We start from the raw sequence: 21,662 nt of genomic DNA, 5'->3' as shown, positions 1-21,662 counted from the left end.
CATACATTTATTACTAGACCACCAGGCATCTGTGATCACAGGACCTTGGAAGAGCAGCTTCCTACAGCACAGTTTCCCCAACACTATGCCGGTGCACTGAAAGCCACACAGATAGGACAATGGGGAATTGGCAGTAGCCAGCCTCTCCAAGAAGGTCTTCCATCTAAGTAATGTCCTACTTAAGCATCATGGGTTTTAAAGGATGTCCTGGTGGTATAACTGCTGGTCAGGTTTGGATGGGTGGGACACACAGCTTAGCTGTATACCATGGAGTTGGTTCCTGATATGCTTGAGTCTGACTACCAGCCTGGCAGTTCTCTTTTTTGTTTGCCGTCTATTTTTGGACACTCATGTTTCCTCCCACATGCAGGCTGCATGTATGTGATAGACTGACACTCAGCATAGAGGTTCATCTTGCATTGTACCTCAGGATTGTTGTGACTGATTAGAGCAAATCTGATCCAGATCAGTAAATTGTTGAACATAAAAAACACTGAAAGTAGTGCTGTGGTAGACTCTATAGTCACTATGACAAAATGAAGACATTATATTTATTTAATGTGTAAATTGCTTCCAACTGAAAGGATTCAGTGTATAATCTGAATGGAAACTATGAAAAATATGACAATTCCATATGCTGACCTGTAACCTACCCCTATGTACATTTGGAATCACCCATGCACTGTGTGGGTGTTACTTCCCCATCACCCTATCAATAAGAATATCTGGTGGTCTTCTTTTGTGTGTGTATGTGTGTGTGTGTGTGTGTGTGTGTGTGTGTGGAAAATAAACATGTTCATATTGATTATGATAATGTAATCTGCACAAAAGCATCTCCAGACAAGCTCTGTGCCAGCAGGACAAACTGGCCCACATCTCAATCATGCCATTCAGACGGCGGTTAATGAATAGTTTCAAGTATAAATGACATTAGTTAGCTCCCTAATTGGGGGATGGGGGGTCATTAAATACATTGCAGAGTTTAACCTCTTCAAGTCCTGGACTAACCCTTTCTCTGTACGTGTCTTATACTCATTCATGGCAAACTGTACAAAGTAAAACTCTAACCTTCAAAAGAGAGTAGATATCCCAACCCGAGCAAATAAAGACTACAGGTGGGTCACTGTTTTTATAGACACACACACGCACATATATATATATATATATATATATATATATATATATATATATACAATCTGCAACTATGTTAACTGGATTTCTTTTTCAGGGTTTCATTACTGACTCACAACCCCCAGATCTTTATTTTTACAGTCTAACCAAACACTGCACACACCCTTAAATATAGAAAAGGGATTTTCTTTTTAATACGGACATCCTCCCTTCTCCAAACATATAATAGAGAGACCACCCCTATCATTTGCCATTCTGGAAGTCAGAGGGGGAGAGAGAAAAAAAACACGCCCTGGATGTAAATGTGTAGCATTACTGGTCTTGTCTCAACCTGTGGTGAGATATGTAATGTTCCTACTGGGAATTCCGTGCTCTACAATATCCTGTCTCCTTCTTTGAAACCCTTGATCCCTCTAATATCCATCAGGGGTGCCTGGAGGAAGACCACTGAGGAATTTATATTCAGCAGGTGATAATAAATCAACATGGTTTAGGTTTTTTGTTGCTCTCCTTTTAGTTGGGATTACATTGTTCCTCTGGAAAAGGCCTCTTCTGGATACCAGCCAGTGCTGCGCAAAAGTTTACCAATGGGTCATTCGTGAATAGTTTATTCTGACGAGCCTTATGTTACACATGTAGTTCAATTTTTAATTCCAGTCTAAACCCAATCTACGTAAACATAGGAACCAAATTGTACTGTTTTTAAGAAATTTGAAGAACATTGAAAAAGCAACTGATTGTCCTCCGGTCATCAGATACTATCTAGTGGTCTGGCAGACATGTGACACCTAAGCACCACCAGTAGAAGATGTGTAGCGCACTACAGACTGACACTTAAATTGTCCACCTCAACCTGAGTTTAAAAAATTATTTATGGGAAAACTCCATAAAAAGGCACCATGATGTAAAAGAAGACAACGCAGTGGAAAATTCATTCAGTGTTTTTCAAGCATGCACCCTGTACATGTAAATAGAAACCGCTTTTAAACTATTTTTTTTTTGCACACCGCAATAAATAACAGTGTTTTAGTAAGATGATTACACTACTCTCGCTGTTTTGAGAGTAAAAAATTCTCAGGCATTCAGACACATAATGCTGCCCGCCTGCTGCTCTCTCACCACTGGCCTTACAAGTAAGAGGGGCCTACAAACAAAACGCTCTCAAGCGGACCACACAAAGACTCCTGAAAGGGCCGGAAAGGGCTCCGTGAGGTGTGGCGTGATGTGATTGTTTGGGGGGGGGTGGGGGGGGTCAAAGGGCAGCCCGACTTGAGTGAGGGATGTGGGTCTTGCTGACGGATGGAGCGAATGCGGAGTTGCCCCAACAGGATGACATAGAGGGGGTGCTTTTTGTTGTTCCTTGTGAATGGAGATTTGTGTGAGGGCCATGAGGCCGGTGTGTCAGCAGCAGGGTGGGGAAGGCAGTTGGTCCACAGCTCTGGATGTGGGCGAGCTGGTATGGAAATAGTCTTGCAAACAAATCAGGGATAGACATTGTTCAGAGCAGGCCCTAAATGGTGCTCTGTTTGCCCCCATGGAACCGTGTGGTTTCTCTCCCCCCTTTGTTCCTGTTCTGGAGCGTCCGGTATCCGGCAAATTTACTTACTCTGAAAAGCAGGGATGCAGTCTCCCTGAGCCTATGTCTTGTTTTGCGTGTGTACCAGGCTTACTGGCAAACAAAACAAGGCAAACTGGAGGAAACCGTGACCGGGGAGGACACTGAAACATATGCGTCCAGTGAGCCGGACATGTCGATTTTTGGAGTTAATGGTGGCTCAAACCATCAGTGAGACTGAGCCTTGTGCTGAACAGCTTCCTTCAGGATGTGCACATTTTTTTTTCCTTATTTCCTTGTGATTTTCATCAAGTACAGACAGGTTGAAATATGCACAGTGCATTCTAGGCAGAAATGAATGGGTATCATCTGAAATCAACTGAATACATTTAGTGGAGAAACTAACTTCTGCTGTTTGGAGCCACAAATGTCACAGATCGAAAAAATCTATAGATGAAAACTGTTTTGATGGCTCATGGTGTCCAACACCTTACAAGTAGAGCATACTGCTGCTCTGCCACCCAGGAGAACCTGTTTTTATTGAGTAGTAGCTAAGACATTATACTGAGGGCTTTAAAAACACCTCAACAAAGACCTTGTGAAAAGTGTCTAGACTATATTTGGATGGTCTCCTGCACGGCAGAGAACTCGTTTAGACAACCAGCAACAGGGCACAACGTAGACCTCTGTTTATGTTGAATGTCATTTAGAAGACTTACACAGCTCTGGAGGGGAAAATGAAGCTGCAGTTTTGTTCACTTTATATTCTTTAGTATACAGCTAATCGAATTAACACGTTTCAAACTTTAGGTTCTTCGAAGGAGGGAAATTTCCTCTCCTTGTTGTCTCCTTTCCCTTTACTCATTTGAATGATCATCTCATGAAGCTGCTTATAAAGAAACTGCTTATTCATTAAATATGTGTTTTCATATATGACTGCACATGTTAAAATCTTATTAAGAAATGTAAATGTTAAACTAGTCTTCACTCCACCACAGTCTCTATTGCCTCCATATAGTAGGTGAAGGTGTGTCAAAACTTTTGACTGGTTTTTGATGCTGATATTGTCTGTGTTATTGTCTAGAAAATTATAATAATTCCAAGCAACTATCTAAACAAAGTTATCAAATTCAACTAACAAAAAATTACAATCAAAACAGAGTGAACCAACCTTTCCTTGTTTGGTGAGATTTGGCTGATCTGATCATCTATTCAGAAGCTCTTCATGTAGAAGAATGTGTGTGGGTATTGAACATTAAACTAATAATGCAATGGAATGAGTCCCAAACAAACAGATTTTTTTTCCAGAAGCATTTTTTTCCAGAGCTACATCCAGTGCATACAGAACATTTTCATAGTGAACAGAAAGTAAAAAACGCTTGCCTGAAACATTCAAATTTCACACAGTGACACAACGCAATGTGTCCTCTGCATTTAACCATCACCCTTGGTGAGCAGTGTGCAGCCATGACAGGCACCCGGGGAGCAGTGTGTGGGGACGGGGCTTTGCTCAGTGGCACCTTGGCGGATCGGGATACGAACACACAACCTTCTGATTACGGGGCCGCTTCTTTAACCGCTAGGCCACCACTGACCCATGCAAACACGGTCCCCCACTACCAGAAATTATGCAGTCATGATTCCCACATTTGGGAAATTTGCAGGGGTCGGCACAGTCTGAGTGCAATGGCTGAGCCTCGCCCTGGATGAACCGCCTTGTTGATCATGGTATCTCCCCTGCCAGGTCAGTATTCACACAAGTACACAAGTATTCACTGAATTTGCCATGTGTTCAGGTACATCCTGTTTCGACTGAACAATCTTCTGAAGATTCTACAACTTGAATGGAATCCACCAGTTGACTGGACACGATTAGGAAAGGCATGCACTATATAAGGTCCCATGGTTGACCGTGCTTGTCAGAGCACAGATCATGCCATGAAGTCAAAGGTATTGTCTTCAAAAGCTCTCAGACCATTAGAAACCAAGTTCTCTGGTCACAAAGAATGTCAAGCATCATGTCAGGAAGAAACCAGGCATTGGTCAGCTGCTGGCCAATAACAGTACCATGGGAAAGATGAATCCAGCAATGTACAGACATCTTTGATGATAACCTGTTCCAGTGCACTGTGGACCTCAGACTGAGGCAAAGGTTCATCTTCTGGAAGGACAACATCCCGAAGCATACAGCCAAGACAAGAAAGGAGCAGCCTCTGTACTTGAACCCGGCTGAACATCTCAGGACAGATCTGAAAACGGGCACAGACACTCCACCCAACCTGTTAGATCTTGAGAGATTCTGCAGAAGAAGAATGGTAGAACCCGCACAAAGGACTCATGTGCATCATTTTTTCTTACTTTTAATTTTTTTTTTTACAAGTTTAAGCAAACTTTTTTGTAGAATTTTGTGTAGAATCTTTAAGCAAAAATGAATTCAATTAATTTTGAATATGAAATGTGGAAAAAGTAAAACAGAGTTCTTCACAATATGAAATGAACCTCTCCTTTGAAAATCTGTTCTTAATGTTACCAAAAAAGACTAATGACAAATCGTGATATTATGCTTTTTACTGTACACCATATGCCTGCCCTGTGACGTATACTGGAAGCTGGAGAGTGATCAGGCCGGTAATGAAGAAATGCTGGAGCTGTCAGTGTTTCTGCCGTGGTGCACATGGTTCGAATTCAGGCTTGTCTTTCATCTTGACAAACTGCCCTCTCACATCCCACACATGCATTTTGTTCTAATGGATGCTGATCTCATGACAACATTTTCTGTGTGTGGCGGCTGGAGGAGAGGATGGGATTATAAATGCAAAACAAATGATGATGGCTTTTGATTTGTTTGTCAGCGGGGTTTTGCTGTTTTGCTGCTTTGTGAACTGAAATGGCTCTACAGACAGACGCATTTCAACTGCATTTTCTGTGATAGGATTCAGATAAGAAAATATCGAATTGAAGCCTTTTAAATGGTTTGGCTTTATACCGAACCAAAAAAATAACATTATTTTTGTGCATTTTCATCCTACTAAGTGGATGAGGTCACAAAGAAAGCCTTTAAAAGCAATGAAACACTCATCTAAACATGAACAACTCAGCAATGTGTTGTAAGGCACGTTCGTTTTCAGACACTTTAGTAATATTTGGCTTTGGCAAGCCTGGGCGCAGTGGGAATGTGCAAGCGTTGACTGTCAAGCTCATTGTCTTTATTTCATGTGGTCCTTTGTTTGTCGGAATGATGTCAGACTTTGTTAAATATTCATTTTGGGGGCAATTGCATTTTTCTGTTTCTCAAATGTAATTAATCTGCACGTAACAGAGTTGGGGGAAATTACTGCCCACGATTCTTCATCTCGGTCGTCGTTTTAGTAGTAGGGAACCAATAGCAAATCCCTTCTAATCTCTGGCCTTTAACTGGCATTTCGCAACACCTCTTACTACGAACTGGGGAGATTGAAAAAATAAATGAAGTTAACCTGAATGTAAAACATAAAAGTGCCTTTTCAAAAAATCCCAGGCTAAGCCGGCCTGTTGGTGACTCTGTGCAGGCATGATGATCCGCGATGGCTCCTGCAGATATCTAAAATGAAAACCAAACCTCCAACTGCACTGTTGCCGAGTTCAGAGTCGAAGACAAGCTGAGATGAGTTTAGCTTCAAAAGGCGCAATTCAGATTCCTGAATCCAGAAAGACCCTTTGGTTTTAAAGGAATGCTTGTAGCTCACATTGGCTGGGAACCAGATGGATGCTTTGTCTGGAGAGGCAGGGCAAAGAAATGCGACTGGTCTCATCTTCGAATTACGCAATTTCTCATGATCTGTTTGAAAATGGGCAGATAGGATAAAATAGGTGAATTGAGCCACAGGGAAGCTGATCTACAAAGCCTCTCCCCACTGCCAAAATTACAGCTATTATCATTATTACCTCAACTCTTCTTTCTGTGTGTGTGTGTGTGTGTGTCCACTTCGTTCTTTATCTTGCTCTCTCACTGCTGCCTTTCCTTATTCTCCCCCGCCTCTCCTTCCCCCACCGTTCTCCTCATTAGGCTCTGTGTGCCCAGTTCACAGCTCATTGCCACCTCCATTCATTGGTGTATTTGGTGATAAACCCTCTTTAGTAGGTCAATAGGACCCTTTCAGGACTGCCTGAAAATGTAAGACTTCTGGCAACAGACATTTGGCAAGATTTATGCTAATTTGTTTTTTCTCAGGAAACAAAGTTCAGTTTCTTGCAGCGTTTGACTACACTTTGGGCATCTAAACTGCTCTGAAATGGCAATGTATCATGCTGCCTTGTTGCAAACATCAGTTTCCTTTGTTTTAAATAGTATTCGTTAGTAGACTGTAGACTGCTTCACTTAAGCGTTGTGTACCTCTCTTGGCAAATCAGTGACCATGTCACACAGAACACACTGTCCCCTCAGAAATACATCTCAGGGTATTTGTGCTGCTGTTTCGGTTAATTAGGCAGTAGACGATGTTTCCTTGTAACAAAACAGTGACCTTTGGTTGATAAACAAGGTTAACACCGCTGCAGATGGGACAAAGCTGGTGACACTTCCATACAAACACAGGACAAAGCAGCGGTTGAAAATGACTCAGCGATAGCATCTGCCCGCGTCTTGGTAAAGGGAATAATAAAGATGGATCTGAGCCGTGCATTCCTTTCGCAAAGAAAACAGTGCTAGGCATGGTGTGTGTTCTCTGTGCCTTTTGTGCACACACTACACTCTGCAGCCAATGAAAGGCCCAATGGATCAGATAAGGACAGGAAATCTTAACTTGTCAGTGTATGTTGACCTTACCCATTCCTCCAGCCAGAAGCTGCCACCTTGTTTATTCTAATGTGTAAAACCAAGATCTGTGATTAAATGAAATTATTTTTATTTTTTGTCAGGTAAATTTAATCTAGGGCATGATTCTAGATCTATATAGATAGATAAATAGATAGTGTGTGTGTCTGTAAATGTATTTATTAAATCTTACGAAAACAAACATTACTCAAGGTCCATACAAAATTATAAATTCTAACCTTACTAGCCTATATAATAATTAAGAAAAATAAAATAAAAGGGTATTAATATTATTGCACATATTTAATTGGATATTGGGATAAAATATTGATTTTTTTTTTATCCGTGAATCTGTAAAACGATTAAAAGATTCAAATGATCCTTCCCAGACGGCCTATCATTTCTTGTACCTTCTGAATCCTTTGGTTTTCGTAAGAAACTACAATCCCATGATGCCTCGTGGCGCGCGCGTGTATCTGTGCGAGTGAGTGAGTGAGTGAGTGAGTGAGGGAGAGAGAGAAGGGGGCGCTGAGGTGTTGCGGGCGGGCGGGCGGCTTCGTGAGGGGGGTGAGTCCGCTTTTAAACGCGCCGCGCTCCGCCAGGCAGGCTTCCACGAGTCCGGAATCCCGTTGTTCCTCCCGAACCGAAGTTAAAAAGTTCGTTTGTCGTCTCCCGCCACGGAAAGCTCGCTCGACGGCGCGAAAGTTGCGCGGGCTGCTCATCACATGGAGTCTACTTTCCCCCCCGGATTTATAACGCTCGGCACTCGCACAGCAGAGGGACAATAAAGGCGAAACCTCGGTAAGGCGAGCGCCGGTGTACCGTCCGCGTGTTTGACTTTCGGTTCGGTTCGTTTTCTCTCTCGCTCGCTCTATGAGGCGAGTGCGGTGCCGCGATTGTTTGATGTTTGTCCCGAGCGGGGTCAGATTTACCATCCGCAGCGCATTCCGGGAGCCGCACGCAACGCCGCGGAACCGAGACGTTCTCTCGACCGCGACCTCCTCCTCTTCTTCTTCTTCTTCAGATTTGTATATAAATCCCGACTCAAGGGATGCAGATCGGGGTCCACCTATAATAACCCTCGTCCCTGTAAACTTTTACATTTATAGAAACGGGCCAACTTGGTCCATTCACTCCGCGTCCGACTAGAGGTGCACGATAAATAAACCTCACCGAGATTTTAGCCCCGCTTGAGACGTCGTGAGTGTTCCTCTGGTTCTAGTTAGGTGGAAGGTATGTGAAGTTAATTATTAGAACCCTGGAGAACCACTCCCCGGTCTAGAAGCATTCCGCATTCCCCCGAAACCGCTTTCTTAAAGATCCCTTTTGTTTTTGCTGTGAATATTTTAAATATTTCTGCGAGGTGGAGTGGGATCGATGTTGAAAAGGCCGGTTCTGTGTTTTATGATGAGATCGGTAGAGCTGTAGTGGCCTAGTGGGTGAGACACTATGGACCTCTAAACCAGAAGACCCAGGTACAAGTCTCCAGGGGGACCGTCCCTGTAAGTACTGATGGTACGTTGTCTTGTCTTTTTTTTTTTTTTATCCTACCCACCCCTGCAGTCTCTCCCCGCGTCCCGTCTTTTCATCGCAGCTGACGCCGCATTTGCATGTGCAGAGGGACTGGGACGGGGACGGGGGGTTCGATTGCTTATTATGCAACGCGTTTCACACCTCCAGCCTCTCTTTCCCCACGCCGTGTTGCCGGTCGGAGACGGGCCCCCCCCCCCGGCCTTTATTCTGAGCGGTGGCCCTGTTTGCACGTGAACCCCCCCCCCCCCCAGCAGAGTTTACTGTATGCAACGCAAACACGACTTCCATTACACGTGTGCCACGCCGGCGAACCGAGGCCGCGAATGACATTACGTCGCCGTGGGAACCATCGGCTGCTTTTACCCATACAAGCGCGGCGGCCCAGACGTTTGGCGCCGCCTCGAAATCCCTCATCTTGCATCTTGAAGAGTGCCACAGGTTCTTGTGCGGACTTGTGATGGTTCTCGAGGGTTCTTGTTCCTAAGCAGATTTGTGACTCCGGCCACGTTAACTCTGTTGAGTATAAAACGTCACAGTTCTGTAAAACTGCACAATCGTTCCAACATTCTCGCCGTCGTGAGGAAATAGACGGGGGATCTACGAATCGGACCTTTTTTTCCTCTTTCCCTGGTTCCCTCAGACCTTTGAACTTTTGACTTGTGCGTTTCCTAAAACGAAATTTTACGTTGAATTAGGGTCGACCTACAAGGAAAGGAAGGGAGGAGGAGGAGGAGGGAAAAAGATCGTGGCAGTTTATGCCGACAATTACAACAATTAGCGAAATTGAAGGGGGAAATCCATTAGACTGATGGCGCTTGGAATCGACTCGGGTTCAAGGCAACATCGGTCAGAGGTTAGAACACTCCGAGCGACTTTTTTCCTTTAACTTTAGCCAGAGCCCCGGCGTTATTTCGCGTTGTTTATTGGCTACGGAAATGGACGGGGAGTGTTTCATACCAAGGCGGCCACAAACACTCGGCCATTTTTCCTGAGCGCTGGATTGTTATCTAATGGATAAGTAATTACGGAGAGATCCTTAACGTTCATTCTTTCCGCCTTGGCATGCTTTCCGATTTTCTGCCTGGGGGCAACAAGTTTTCCGTCTATCCATCTACGCCGGCGCTGCTATTGTACTTGGCGCTGTGTGCACCGTGTGACCGAACTCGCGCCACTTCCACGGTTCCTTTTAAGACCTGGATGTTGAGAGGCGCTTGGACTGTAGCGATCGACGCCGCTTTTCCAGGACTGAGGACTGAGTTTCTCCCTGGTGGAATTTCATCGGCTGCCACTCTTGGCACGGCTTGGCATAGCTGTGTACCTCAGTAGAGGTGTCCTCAGATGTGGTAGTAGCTTAGTGGGTAACACACTCGCCTATGAACCAGAAGACCCGGGTTCGAATCCCACTTACTACCATTGTGTCCCTGAGCAAGACACTTGCTCCAGGGGGGGGACTGTCCCTGTAACTACTGATTGTAAGTCGCTCTGGATAAGGGCGTCTGGTAAATGCTGTAAAATGTAAATGTCCAGTCCTGTGTATTGAATGTACTATATGTTTTTTGTTTTTTTTTTGCCTTCGTTTGATTGGTCGAGCAACATGTGCGTATGATCTCAGCGTTTACTTTTTTTTTTTTGAATGCCGAGAGCAGGGAGGTCATGCGCTGACCGGACTGTGAGGCCGTGCGGTCAGGTGAAAGTGTGTGGGGAGACCGTGTCCCGCTGCTCCTAATTGCACCCCCGCGGAGCCGGAGTCTCTGACGGGCTCCCAGGAGGGCTGGAATGGCCGCGTCTCTGTTACAAGCGCAGAGCGCTCAGGAGCCGTATGCATGGATGGACGTGGCCCGTAATTACCAGTCTGGTGCCTTCTCCTCGGAACAAAAGGCCGGGGGATCCGTAATCATTACAGCAAAGAGGCTTCCCGGAATGGAAAAAATAGATACTCGTCACCATTATGAAGGAATCTTTTTCTTTTTTTAAGCACTGAGTAAAAGCATGAGTTCCTGCGGCCAGAGAATTTTCCAGGCCTTGAAAAGTTTTGGAATATGCAATAAACATTAGTCATTAAATAGTCCTTGAAATCTGATTGGAGTTGGGCACATGTTTTTTCTACAACGTTTAAAACTAGTGCAAGTCTATAGTATCTTTGCTCGTTTTACGTAGCGAACCTCGTCACGTTGCCTCCATGCTCCAGCCCCACCGCAGCCATGTAAATTACAGCTGAGGATCTGCGCCCGAACCCAGAAAGGGAGGAAGAAACACTGTCGTTTAAGTTAAGCTTTTCAGGGTTTTCAAAGATTAAGTTTAACAATGTTTTGGTAAATTTTGGCTCGCTTTGTGGGTTGCTGTGTTGCCTCTGCATTTTATTCAACCTTCTCCGCTTTGAATTCCCTTCGAAACTTGCTGTGGAACTTGCGCAGCTTTACAAGGTCCGGTTATTCAGACCTTTTGAGACGAAAGATTGGGTGGTCAAGCTGCAGCACTCCTGGTCCTTTTACCGCCATGTCTTGCCAGTAAAAACAGGTGGGACTGAACTTCTATGAGAGATTCTCATATTCCCTCAAGGATCTGGTGAAATAGATTTGATGTCCGCTGAGAAATCTCGAAAGGTTCTTGACCAGTATTCCTAAGGCCGTTTGCGAATTTCATGCACGGTTTGAGTTACTAAGGAATTTTGCCAGCGATTGAGTTGATTAGGACTGGTTTGAAATATCATGCTGCATTAAAAGAAAAACCACAATCATATTTTTTTATTTATTTATTTTTTTTTTTCTCGTGCAGTAAACTTGGTGTCCATTCTGGATGCCACCCGTTCTCCATATCATATCGCTTCCTGTTTTAAATATTCAGCACTTTAAAAACAATAACTGAGCCGTTTTGGGGGGGTAGAGTATCCACACGTCTGTAATTCACTGATGACGGGCGGGCCTGCCTGTGATCGGGCGTGGTGTGCGTGCTGCAGTCAGACAGAGCCGTGAGTAGCCTGGATGACTTTATTTATTGGTCTACAGTATTTTTAAAACCTTTTTTGGAAACTTGAATACGGGGCTGTATTTTAGGCGGAAACCTTGCGCTCAGTCCTCTCACGTGTGGTTTAGTAGGCGTGGTTTTGCGCAATTTTGCGCTAATAAAAGATTTTTATCAAAATCTCTCCCATTGGCCAAGTTTATAACGCATACCGTTTATAACGTGCTGTACTTTTTTTTTACTTCAGCTGTTTCTTTGTGCTGTGAGGTGGCATTAAGGTTCTTCCAGGGTCTCTGTTCTGTTTCATTTTTACAATATTCCCTGTTTTTTTCCTTATTCTTTCATTGTCACTTGATTTGTAGAGGTCTGAGGCCTTGAGCAGATCTTTTGTTAATTAGAACCTCTTCCCGGGGCCTGAACGGCAATCCACAAGCATATACAACTCATCTAAATATTTACATCTGCCTGAATCAAAGGAAAAGTCAGGCCTTGTGTATAATTATCATAATTGGTATTTGTATCTGCCTCATCTGCCTTTAATTTCGGAATTCATTTTTTTCTGAAATATAACCCGACAAGGATACAAAAGAGAGGTTGTGTGTTCAGGCCTGTGGCTACCGTGTCCATCGGAAGGCAGAGTTGCTGGCCCCACCGTGGTGCACTAGTGAGGCCCTTTGGCTGCATTTGTCCAGCTGTCTGGCAGACGACCCAGCTCCAGGCTTTCCTAGTTCCTGACTCATGACTTGCGTGTGTGAAACAGTCAGCTGGACCCCAGAGGAACGTTTTTGTGACTCAGCTGCTGCAGCGTGGCTCGGTCCAAGGATAGTGAAATTGAGTCCCCCCCCCCCACCCCCCCCACCCCCCCTCCGAGTGCTTACTTGAGAAGCTCATTCATATCCAGGCCAGCCCCTGACTCACAAACAGTGATGGTTTAATGGGATGGTGCTTTGCTATGGTGGACAGTGAGTCATGGTTTCTTTCTTTTTAGCAGTGGTATGACCCACACTTCGTAGAATTCATGCTTCCTTGTCAGAAAGTCACTAAAAAGGTTTTGGATGTAGCCTTATTAACCTGTGGTGGACCAGTCTGATTCATAATTCTCATTCCAGCGCGATTAATACTGTTAACAGACCCAAAATCATGAACTCAAAACTAGGCCATTCCCACACACCAACGCAAACGTGGCCCCATCTACAGCGTAACAAGAAAGAACCACATTTTAAATGATCATGTTTCCCTTTTTGTTGGTGTAATTAGTTCTGTCACCAAATACAGTATATTTAGACTAATCAGAACATACATTAGCTGACAATCCCCACTTTGTTATGTGTGTAGTGCTGCGATCTGAACCCATTAGAAAATAGCGCCTATAGAGTTAGCCTGCAATCAGTTTAAGTGTAATGTAAACTTACGTATTTTATTGTAACACAGTATGGAATAATATTTTATGGTATTATTAAGGCTTCTAGATGACTAGTGGTTTAGACACTCACCTATGTGCCAGACAGCCACAAAGTCACAGGTTCAAACCAGGCTTGCTACCATTGTGTCCCTGAGCAAGGCACTTAACCCTGAGTGTCTCCAGGGGGACTGTCCCTGTAAATCGCTCTCGATAAGGGCGTCTGGTAAATTATGTAAATAATCGATTATACAGTCCAAATGAGACCGTTCACTACCTACCACCAAATGTCCTGACAGACACAAGAAAAATTGCAGCAGCTCGGCCAGAGGTCAAGCAGTGGTTTTGGGTCTCAGCAACTGTGAGGTGATGAATGTAGAGAGCGAGATGTGTGTGAATGGAGTACAGCGGGGCTGTGACGTCCCTCCAGGGGTATCGAGTAACTGCCCGTAACAGTGAACTTCTCTGAGTCTTTTTTTTTTTTTTTTTTGCCGCCCATAGTGTTAATCTTGCTGGTCAGGTGTTATGGGATGATGGGACCAGCAGATGTGCATCTCAAGGGACGTGCACGACAACATCCAAATGCTCAAGATTTTGACAGATTGTTTATTAGTTATGCAACAGTTAGCAAAAAAAAAAACTAAATTCGGTTGTTTCTGATAACCAGTTACATGAAACTGGGGAAATGAATACCAACCAATGCCAGCATTACCAAAATGGCCACAGAACAAATATCTGATTTGGTTGCACAACCTGCTAATATATATTGATTTTTTTTCTTCAGTAGACAACAAGAAGACACACTCATCAAAATACCTTACAGCATAAAAATATAGACATATTTTTGGCATCTCATCCTGCCAAAACATCCCACAAAACCACAGTATCAACCTTATTATGCATGTGAACCAGCCCCAAACGATAGTGGGTGTCTAGTCAGGGGTACAAATTACAGGTTCTCTGTATTATTCTGGTCACCCTGTCTAGTCGGTATTCATATTATGTCCAACAGATCGGGGTCACATTAAGGCCTTTTCTGTGTGTGTGTGTGTGTGTGTGTGTGTGTGTGTCTGCCTGTGTGTATTATGCAGGGTTTCATTGCAAGGAAACCCAGGGACTGGCATTATATCCACTGAAGCAACAAATCATATATATTTTTTTTTAATGTGGGAGGAATTTAACCTCATCGGATCGCTTTTCACATCCTTAGGATTTCTTCTCCCCACTCACGTTTGGATCCTTTAATTTGTGGCCCGTCTTCATGATGTCAGTGCATTTTTCCTGTAGTGGGAAAACAATACTTTTAGATATAGTACAAAGGCGTTTTTTTATCAGCACATATTTTGTAAACACTTTTTTTTTTTTTTTTTTTTTTTTTTTTTTTTTTTTTTTTTTAAATGATATCCGGTTTTGAGTCAAAAATGACCCAAAAGTCCCCCAGCTGAGCAGGTCGACAATGAAAGGTCAAATAGTCTCCTCAAGGCAACAGTTTGCGCTGCTTTTAGTCTTGCCACATATTCATGCTGGAGCAGGTTATGATTGTATTTTTTTATTCATTTCATTAAGTTAAGGAAGGATTTCTTAATGTCATGTAATGGTGATTATATACTGCGAACCTCTGTGGTTCAACACGTTGATCTTTTTTCGATGGCTCACCCCGCCGCTGCAATGTTTTTGTTTTTCTGCCCAGACTGCGGAGTGAATGGTCCAGTGTTGATGCCCAGATGGAGGTTCCATGAACAGTGGTCTCGTCGGCTCTAGAGGCAGCAGCGGGATGTCGGTGCTGAGGAGCGTAGTGCTGCTGTGGGCCCTCGTCGCCCAGACCGCCCTGCTTCAGGCCAGGACAAGTCTCACAGACGCAGGTAAGGCTGGGTTTCCATAGCTCCCTTCAAACACGGGCTTTTCACGGCCTTCCTGACTCAGCCTGTTTTTTGGGGGGGTTTTTTTGCATTATTTAGCTGTCAAGTTTAATGCTTTATTTTGTAGGGTGGCCATTATATAATACAACGGCCTATTTGTTACAGCCCTATTTCATAATGGATGGAAAAACTCGATACATTTTTTCCTCCACACAACAGCCCATAATGACAACATGAAAAAATTAAACAATCTTAAAACAAAAACTGAGAAATCACATGTTTGTGACTCTCGATCACAGTGTTTGTTCTCCAGAACTCCAGCAAAAAGATATGATTTATAATACATAGAGTTCACATTACAATATGCACATCATGTTTAATAACAGCACTGAGCAGCCCCAATTTCCCCACTCATGAGACATTCATTTGTTGAGATTGCTAAATGAAACATTTTTGAAACCATTACAGCTGCAATGAGCCCATGAAAAGCATTTCCTTAAAAAGCAGCAGTGAAACTAAATACAGAAAATGATCTCTTGGATAAGTGCCAGTGGCATAATGGCCGCCATCTCAGCCCTGCCTGGGCGTGCATGTTTGTAGATCTGGGTGTTTCCACTTTTTGAACATGCAAGCACTGAACCACCCAAGATAATGAAGTGGGGCATTATAATTATAATTGCCCTTAAGCGGAGGGTCTCTTTCAAGAGAGATCTAGTAATGCTTGTGGGTTCTGGCAGCATTGGCCAGCGCAGGGATCCCTTGCCCCGCTCTCCTTCGGTAATGAAAAGGTGTTTGGAGTCAAGGAAGTGTTCACAGACTGGTCAGCTAATGCGGTTTTCTGTCATTGTATATACACGAGTCAGATGTTTGGACATAACTACTCATTTATGGGTCATGCATTTTTTTTAATATTATATAACAAAACCGATCTCCAAATCGAGGGTTCTTTTGCTGTGATGTCAGCGTTTCACACTCTTGGCATCTTCTCCGCCACCTTAAGTTTGACAATGTGGACTGTTTCCAACAGTCCTGAAGGTTTATGCTGAACGTCATTCACTTATGTAAATGAGCAGTTAAACATGACTTAAGCGACTTTTGAGGTTGAGGTTGAAGTTTATTGTCATATGTAAAAAGTACAGCGTACAGAGCACAATGAAATTCTTACTTGAAAACCTCTCCCACGTAGACAGAACATAGAACATGATACATAGAAGACAAAGCAGCAGCAATAAATAATAAGTCACAGAGAGGTGAATATATATAAGTTGCATAAGAAAGTTAATCATTTTGATGATGAACAATAGTGAACAAAGCAGCCATGATGGTAAAATGAGGTGACTCTGAAAAAACAGATTCATCAAACTAGAGCTGAGTGATATGGCAAAAATATTGATCATGGTACTCTTTCCCATATCGAACAACTAAACTTTTCCAATCAATTTTCAGCACAATTTTTTTCTGATTATGCCAGACTGAAACCGAAGACACCAGAGATAATAAGCAGTCTATTAACATGTATAAAACCTTGACTATCGCTGCCATTTCACTCTGTTAGCTTTATTCATACACTATGAATATGCGGGAGATGCTGGATGTCATCTGGCAGCCGTCTCTCTCCATTTAAATCTCCATATAAATACACACAAAAGCAAGTTTCTTCCATTTACTATCAAGAAAAATGTGCAAAGCCGATCACAGAGACCAGGATTTTATCACAATCATTGATCGAGGTTGTACAATCCCCTACATCAAGCAAAAATATGAAATATGTTGTTTTCATTGGATCATTCAAAATGGCTCCATCTTCGTCTCCATAACCGTCGCAGAGTTCGGTGTGTTTAAACTTTTGGCTGGTAGTGTAAAACCAGATTTCTCTTCTCCGCCCATCGATATGCAGACGCCTCAGCTGTCAACAAATAACCCAGTTGGAGGGCGTGTGTTTTTTTTTTTTTTTTTAAACTTTCATTGGATTGTGGCATGAGGGTTTCAGTGTCCGCTACGTGTTTTTGTTGAGGGCTGTTTTTTTTTTTTTTTTTTTGGTCCCAATAAATCAAATGAAATCGCTTCTCATGTTTATGCAGCTTTGGATGTAAGGGCATGTTGTGGTTTTTGCTATTGTTGAGTTGGTGAGCCGAGCGTCTCCGTTGGGGATCAGGCAGAAGGGCGTCGTCCAGGAGTGCGGCCTCAGGACCCCTGTTTTTCAGAATTTGACCTCCTGTCTACAGCCTGAGGTGACACCTGTCAAGAGAAGATGACATGTGCATGGGCAATATGTGGAAATTTTGCCCGCGTTGCACCAGAGCCGTCAGGTCACAAGCCGTCAATATCACAGAGGCCAGTAGATTGTGTAGATTGAACATGGTCTCTTGCAACATTCTCCCTGTTTTCTGCATCCGTTCTCCCCTCCCGTCCCGTCATGTAACACGTGGGCGTGACGTGTCTGCCGCGTGTTGTTGTTCGTTTGTGTATGTGCTGCATCTTAGAAGCACCATCCTACGCAGGTCTTCTTTATTACATATTTGGGCAGAATAGAAAAATATTATGGACAAAGGGAGGGTAGTATCCGCAGACTAACAGAACGACAGAAGTCCAGATGAAATGTGTGACACTCTAAGTGGAGTTTGGGACTTTTGTGTTGGCCAGTTTAGGGTTCATGTTTAGCTTTATGGTTGCATCTGCATCTACAGAGAGGGGACTTGCTGATTTGTCTTCATACATCAATGTCATAAATGGCCTATACAGTTGCTAGTTAAACAGTGGTCTTAACAGTTTGGCGGATCAGTAAATTGTCCTGGATTTCAAGAGCTGGATTCCTCCAGGTTCTCCAGTTTCCTCGCGCGGGCCAAAGGTATGCTAGCGGGGTGGATTTGTGAATCCAATTTGGCCATAGGTGTGAGTGAATGGTGACTATGTCCCTGCCCTGTCATGTCCTGGTTGGGCTCAGGTCAGAACCCGATCTGCATTCAGTGGTTATGGATGGTAAACTATGGCAAGAGATATTAAATATACCATACAATTAAAAAATATGTGTATGTATATCACGTTTGTGTGTGTGTGTGTGTGTGTGTGTGTGTGTGTGTATACAGGGAGTGCAGAATTATAAGCAAATGAGTATTTTGTCCACATCATCCTCTTCATGCATGTTGTCTTACTCCAAGCTGTATAGGCTTGAAAGCCTACTACCAATTAAGCTTATTAGGGGATGTGCATCTCTGTAATGAGAAGGGGTGTGGTCTAATGACATCAACACCCTATATCAGGAGTGCATAACTATTAGGCAACTTCCTTTCCTTTGGCAAAATGGGTCAAAAGAAGGACTTGACAGGCTCAGAAAAGTCAAAAATAGTGAGAGATCTTGCAGAGGGATGCAGCACTCTTAAAATTGCAAAGTTTCTGAAGCGTGATCATCGAACAATCAAGCGTTTCATTCAAAATAGTCAACAGGGTCGCAAGAAGCGTGTGGAAAAACCAAGGCGCAAAATAACTGCCCATGAACTGAGAAAAGTCAAGCGTGCAGCTGCCAAGATGCCACTTGCCACCAGTTTGGCCATATTTCAGAGCTGCAACATCACTGGAGTGCCCAAAAGCACAAGGTGTGCAATACTCAGAGACATGGCCAAGGTAAGAAAGGCTGAAAGACGACCACCACTGAACAAGACACACAAGTTGAAACGTCAAGACTGGGCCAAGAAATATCTCAAGACTGATTTTTCTAAGGTTTTATGGACTGATGAAATGAGAGTGAGTCTTGATGGGCCAGATGGATGGGCCCGTGGCTGGATTGGTAAACGGCAGAGAGCTCCAGTCCGACTCAGACGCCAGCAAGGTGGAGGTGGAGTACTGGTTTGGGCTGGTATCATCAAAGATGAGCTTGTGGGGCCTTTTCGCGTTGAGGATGGAGTCAAGCTCAACTCCCAGTCCTACTGCCAGTTTCTGGAAGACACCTTCTTCAAGCAGTGGTACAGGAAGAAGTCTGCATCCTTCAAGAAAAACATGATTTTCATGCAGGACAATGCTCCATCACACGCGTCCAAGTACTCCACAGCGTGGCTGGCAAGAAAGGGTATAAAAGAAGAAAAACTAATGACATGGCCTCCTTGTTCACCTGATCTGAACCCCATTGAGAACCTGTGGTCCATCATCAAATGTGAGATTTACAAGGAGGGAAAACAGTACACCTCTCTGAACAGTGTCTGGGAGGCTGTGGTTGCTGCTGCACGCAATGTTGATGGTGAACAGATCAAAACACTGACAGAATCCATGGATGGCAGGCTTTTGAGTGTCCTTGCAAAGAAAGGTGGCTGTTTTGGTCGCTGATTTGTTTTGTTTTTGAATGTCAGAAATGTATATTTGTGAATGTGGAGATGTTATATTGGTTTCACTGGTAAAAATAAATCATTGAAATGGGTATATATTTGTTTTTTGTTAAGTTGCCTAATTATGCACAGTAATAGTCACCTGCACACACAGATATCCCCCTAAAATAGCTAAAAATAAAAACAAACTAAAAACTACTTCCAAAAACATTCAGCTTTGATATTAATGAGTTTTTTTTGGGTTCATTGAGAACATGGTTGTTGTTCAATAATAAAATTATTCCTCAAAAATACAACTTGCCTAATAATTCTGCAATCCCTGTATATATAATGTGTGTGTGTGTGTGTGTGTGTTTGTGTGTTATAATATTATATACATTACATTCATTATCTCCCTAAACTGAATCCTCTTTCTGTTGCTCTCTCTCTGTCGCTCTCTCGCTCAGTTTAGGACAGGAAATCCCTGCAGTCATTCTCTCGCTTATTTCTTCCTATCTTGACCCCGGTCCAGTTCCTATAGACTAGTGCCAACAAGTTATTCCTGCTCAGTGCACTTTGCTCACTGGCACTTCCTGAACTCTTTCTCCAGTTTAATCCATTCCATCACATGCCTCCTCACATGAAGAGATTCTGCAAAATCCCCCTCATGATTTCTATAATTAACTAGATTTTTGAGGATGTCAATCAGTTTTATTTTTTTCTTCCCCAAATGGCTTGAAGAGGGCTAAAGTACCTAACTATTCCAGCTGGCTTGCTTTTGGAAAATATGGTCCTTAATCCATCCTTAATCCTATCATAGAATCTGAAGGATCATCTGAGAACCCGGCTTCCTTGTGGAATCCGAGTCTTTAATGTTTGACTTCAACTTCAGAGTGATTTTACAAACAAAAAGGTTTTGTTTCATATTGCATCTTTGGCTGAAATGTTGTCTCTGCTCAGACTTCACTCAGATTATTTCACAGGTTTTTGCTTTTATACCGGTCTTCGTGTCCCTTAATACTGTATCTGAAATCATCTGTTTTTTTGGTCCAGTCCCACAATGAAATTACACGGAAATTACATCAACACCATTCACCAGCGACAATGTTTGGCGCAGACTGCAAGTCTTGTCCCCGTTTTTCCAGAAAATATAAAATGAACCCACTGGTTCTTTAGTGTCTCTTGTGACCAAAAAAAAAAACATTTGTGCTCATTTTTACATCCAATCACAGAGCAACTTCAATGCTTCACATTTGAAGCCATGATTATGTCGTCCCCCCATGACTACGTAAGGGGACAAATCCTGATCTGACTGTCTGAACAGCGAAGCAGTATGGCCAAAGCTAGCTTTATACATATTGCCATTTCAAGCCCCTGTAGGACCATAGACAGGCTGGGGGAACTCTTAAGTGCTAATGTTGAAATTTAAATGATAGGGGACCTGCCTGATCTGTCTGCTGCTATCTGCTATGATTTGTGAATCTCCCCAGAGAATTGGACAAAATTGCGAAATGGGGGTGTAGAATTGTTTCAATGAATTTGCATTCATCGCTCCAGTGGTGGGCGAACAAGCCTGTCTGCTGATGAAGAGGCCATGTCAGAAACGCGCAGCTAAAACCTTAAGGCTTCGGCTTGAACTAATCTCACCTAATTTAATCAGGCTGTGGTCTGCGAATGAGATTTGTGACAGAGACTCAAACCCCGGGCCCTTCTGTGTGCTACATCAAAGTGGCAGACACATTTTTCACAGCTTTTATGGGATCTGTTAATGGCATGCCTGTGACCCCGATTTAATTGTAGCAATGTTGACTGAAGCTTATCGCCAAACCGGTGGAGGGCTGGAGAAAGATGATGATGATCCACTACCTCCCCTTCCCATTTTTGGGTCTGTATTTTGAGGAGAAAGTTGATCCTACCCCCTGGCCCCTTTTCCTGCCGGGATTAGGGGCCCTTCAGACATACGCGATTCAGGAAATACCTTTACTCAGCCCAGCTGAGGTCACCATGGCAACTGGCCCTGGAACCGGTCACAGCAGGCCCCCTTCTCCCGCTGCCTCGGCCGCTCCCGCACTCTTTCTGCGCTTCATTGTCTCGCAGGCCTTTGTCGACTTAGTTATACTAGGCCAGCGTGCGGGGG

The 21,662-nt window shown here is 43.5% G+C and overlaps 1 protein-coding gene and 1 non-coding gene across 9 annotated transcripts in view; one reads left to right on the top strand and one right to left on the bottom strand.

The window, feature by feature from the left end:
• Window positions 1-4,274: 4,274 nt before the first annotated feature.
• LOC114800195 (U1 spliceosomal RNA) lies at window positions 4,275-4,438 on the bottom strand. Its single transcript, XR_003751350.1, has one exon. It is a non-coding gene; the product is annotated as a U1 spliceosomal RNA (small nuclear RNA).
• A 3,562-nt stretch (window positions 4,439-8,000) lies between these two features.
• Window positions 8,001-21,662, top strand: part of fgfr1a (fibroblast growth factor receptor 1a) — a 28,521-nt gene continuing 14,859 nt past the window's right edge. For 6 of the 8 annotated variants that reach the window (XM_028995139.1, XM_028995144.1, XM_028995142.1 and 3 more), the window contains exons 1-2: window positions 8,001-8,279; window positions 15,062-15,233. In XM_028995139.1, coding sequence (XP_028850972.1) covers window positions 15,107-15,233 — 127 coding nt within the window. In that variant the 5' untranslated portion in view covers window positions 8,001-8,279; window positions 15,062-15,106. Of the gene's footprint in view, window positions 8,280-8,658; window positions 8,994-15,061; window positions 15,234-21,662 lie in introns of those variants that run through there. The other 2 variants (XM_028995138.1, XM_028995136.1) reach the window with 2 other exon arrangements.

The sequence above is a fragment of the Denticeps clupeoides genome, chromosome 11, assembly GCF_900700375.1.
Source record: "Denticeps clupeoides chromosome 11, fDenClu1.1, whole genome shotgun sequence".
Lineage (NCBI taxonomy): Eukaryota > Metazoa > Chordata > Actinopteri > Clupeiformes > Denticipitidae > Denticeps > Denticeps clupeoides.
Note: the sequence above shows the minus strand (reverse complement) of the source record. Positions and strands in the feature narration are given on the sequence as shown.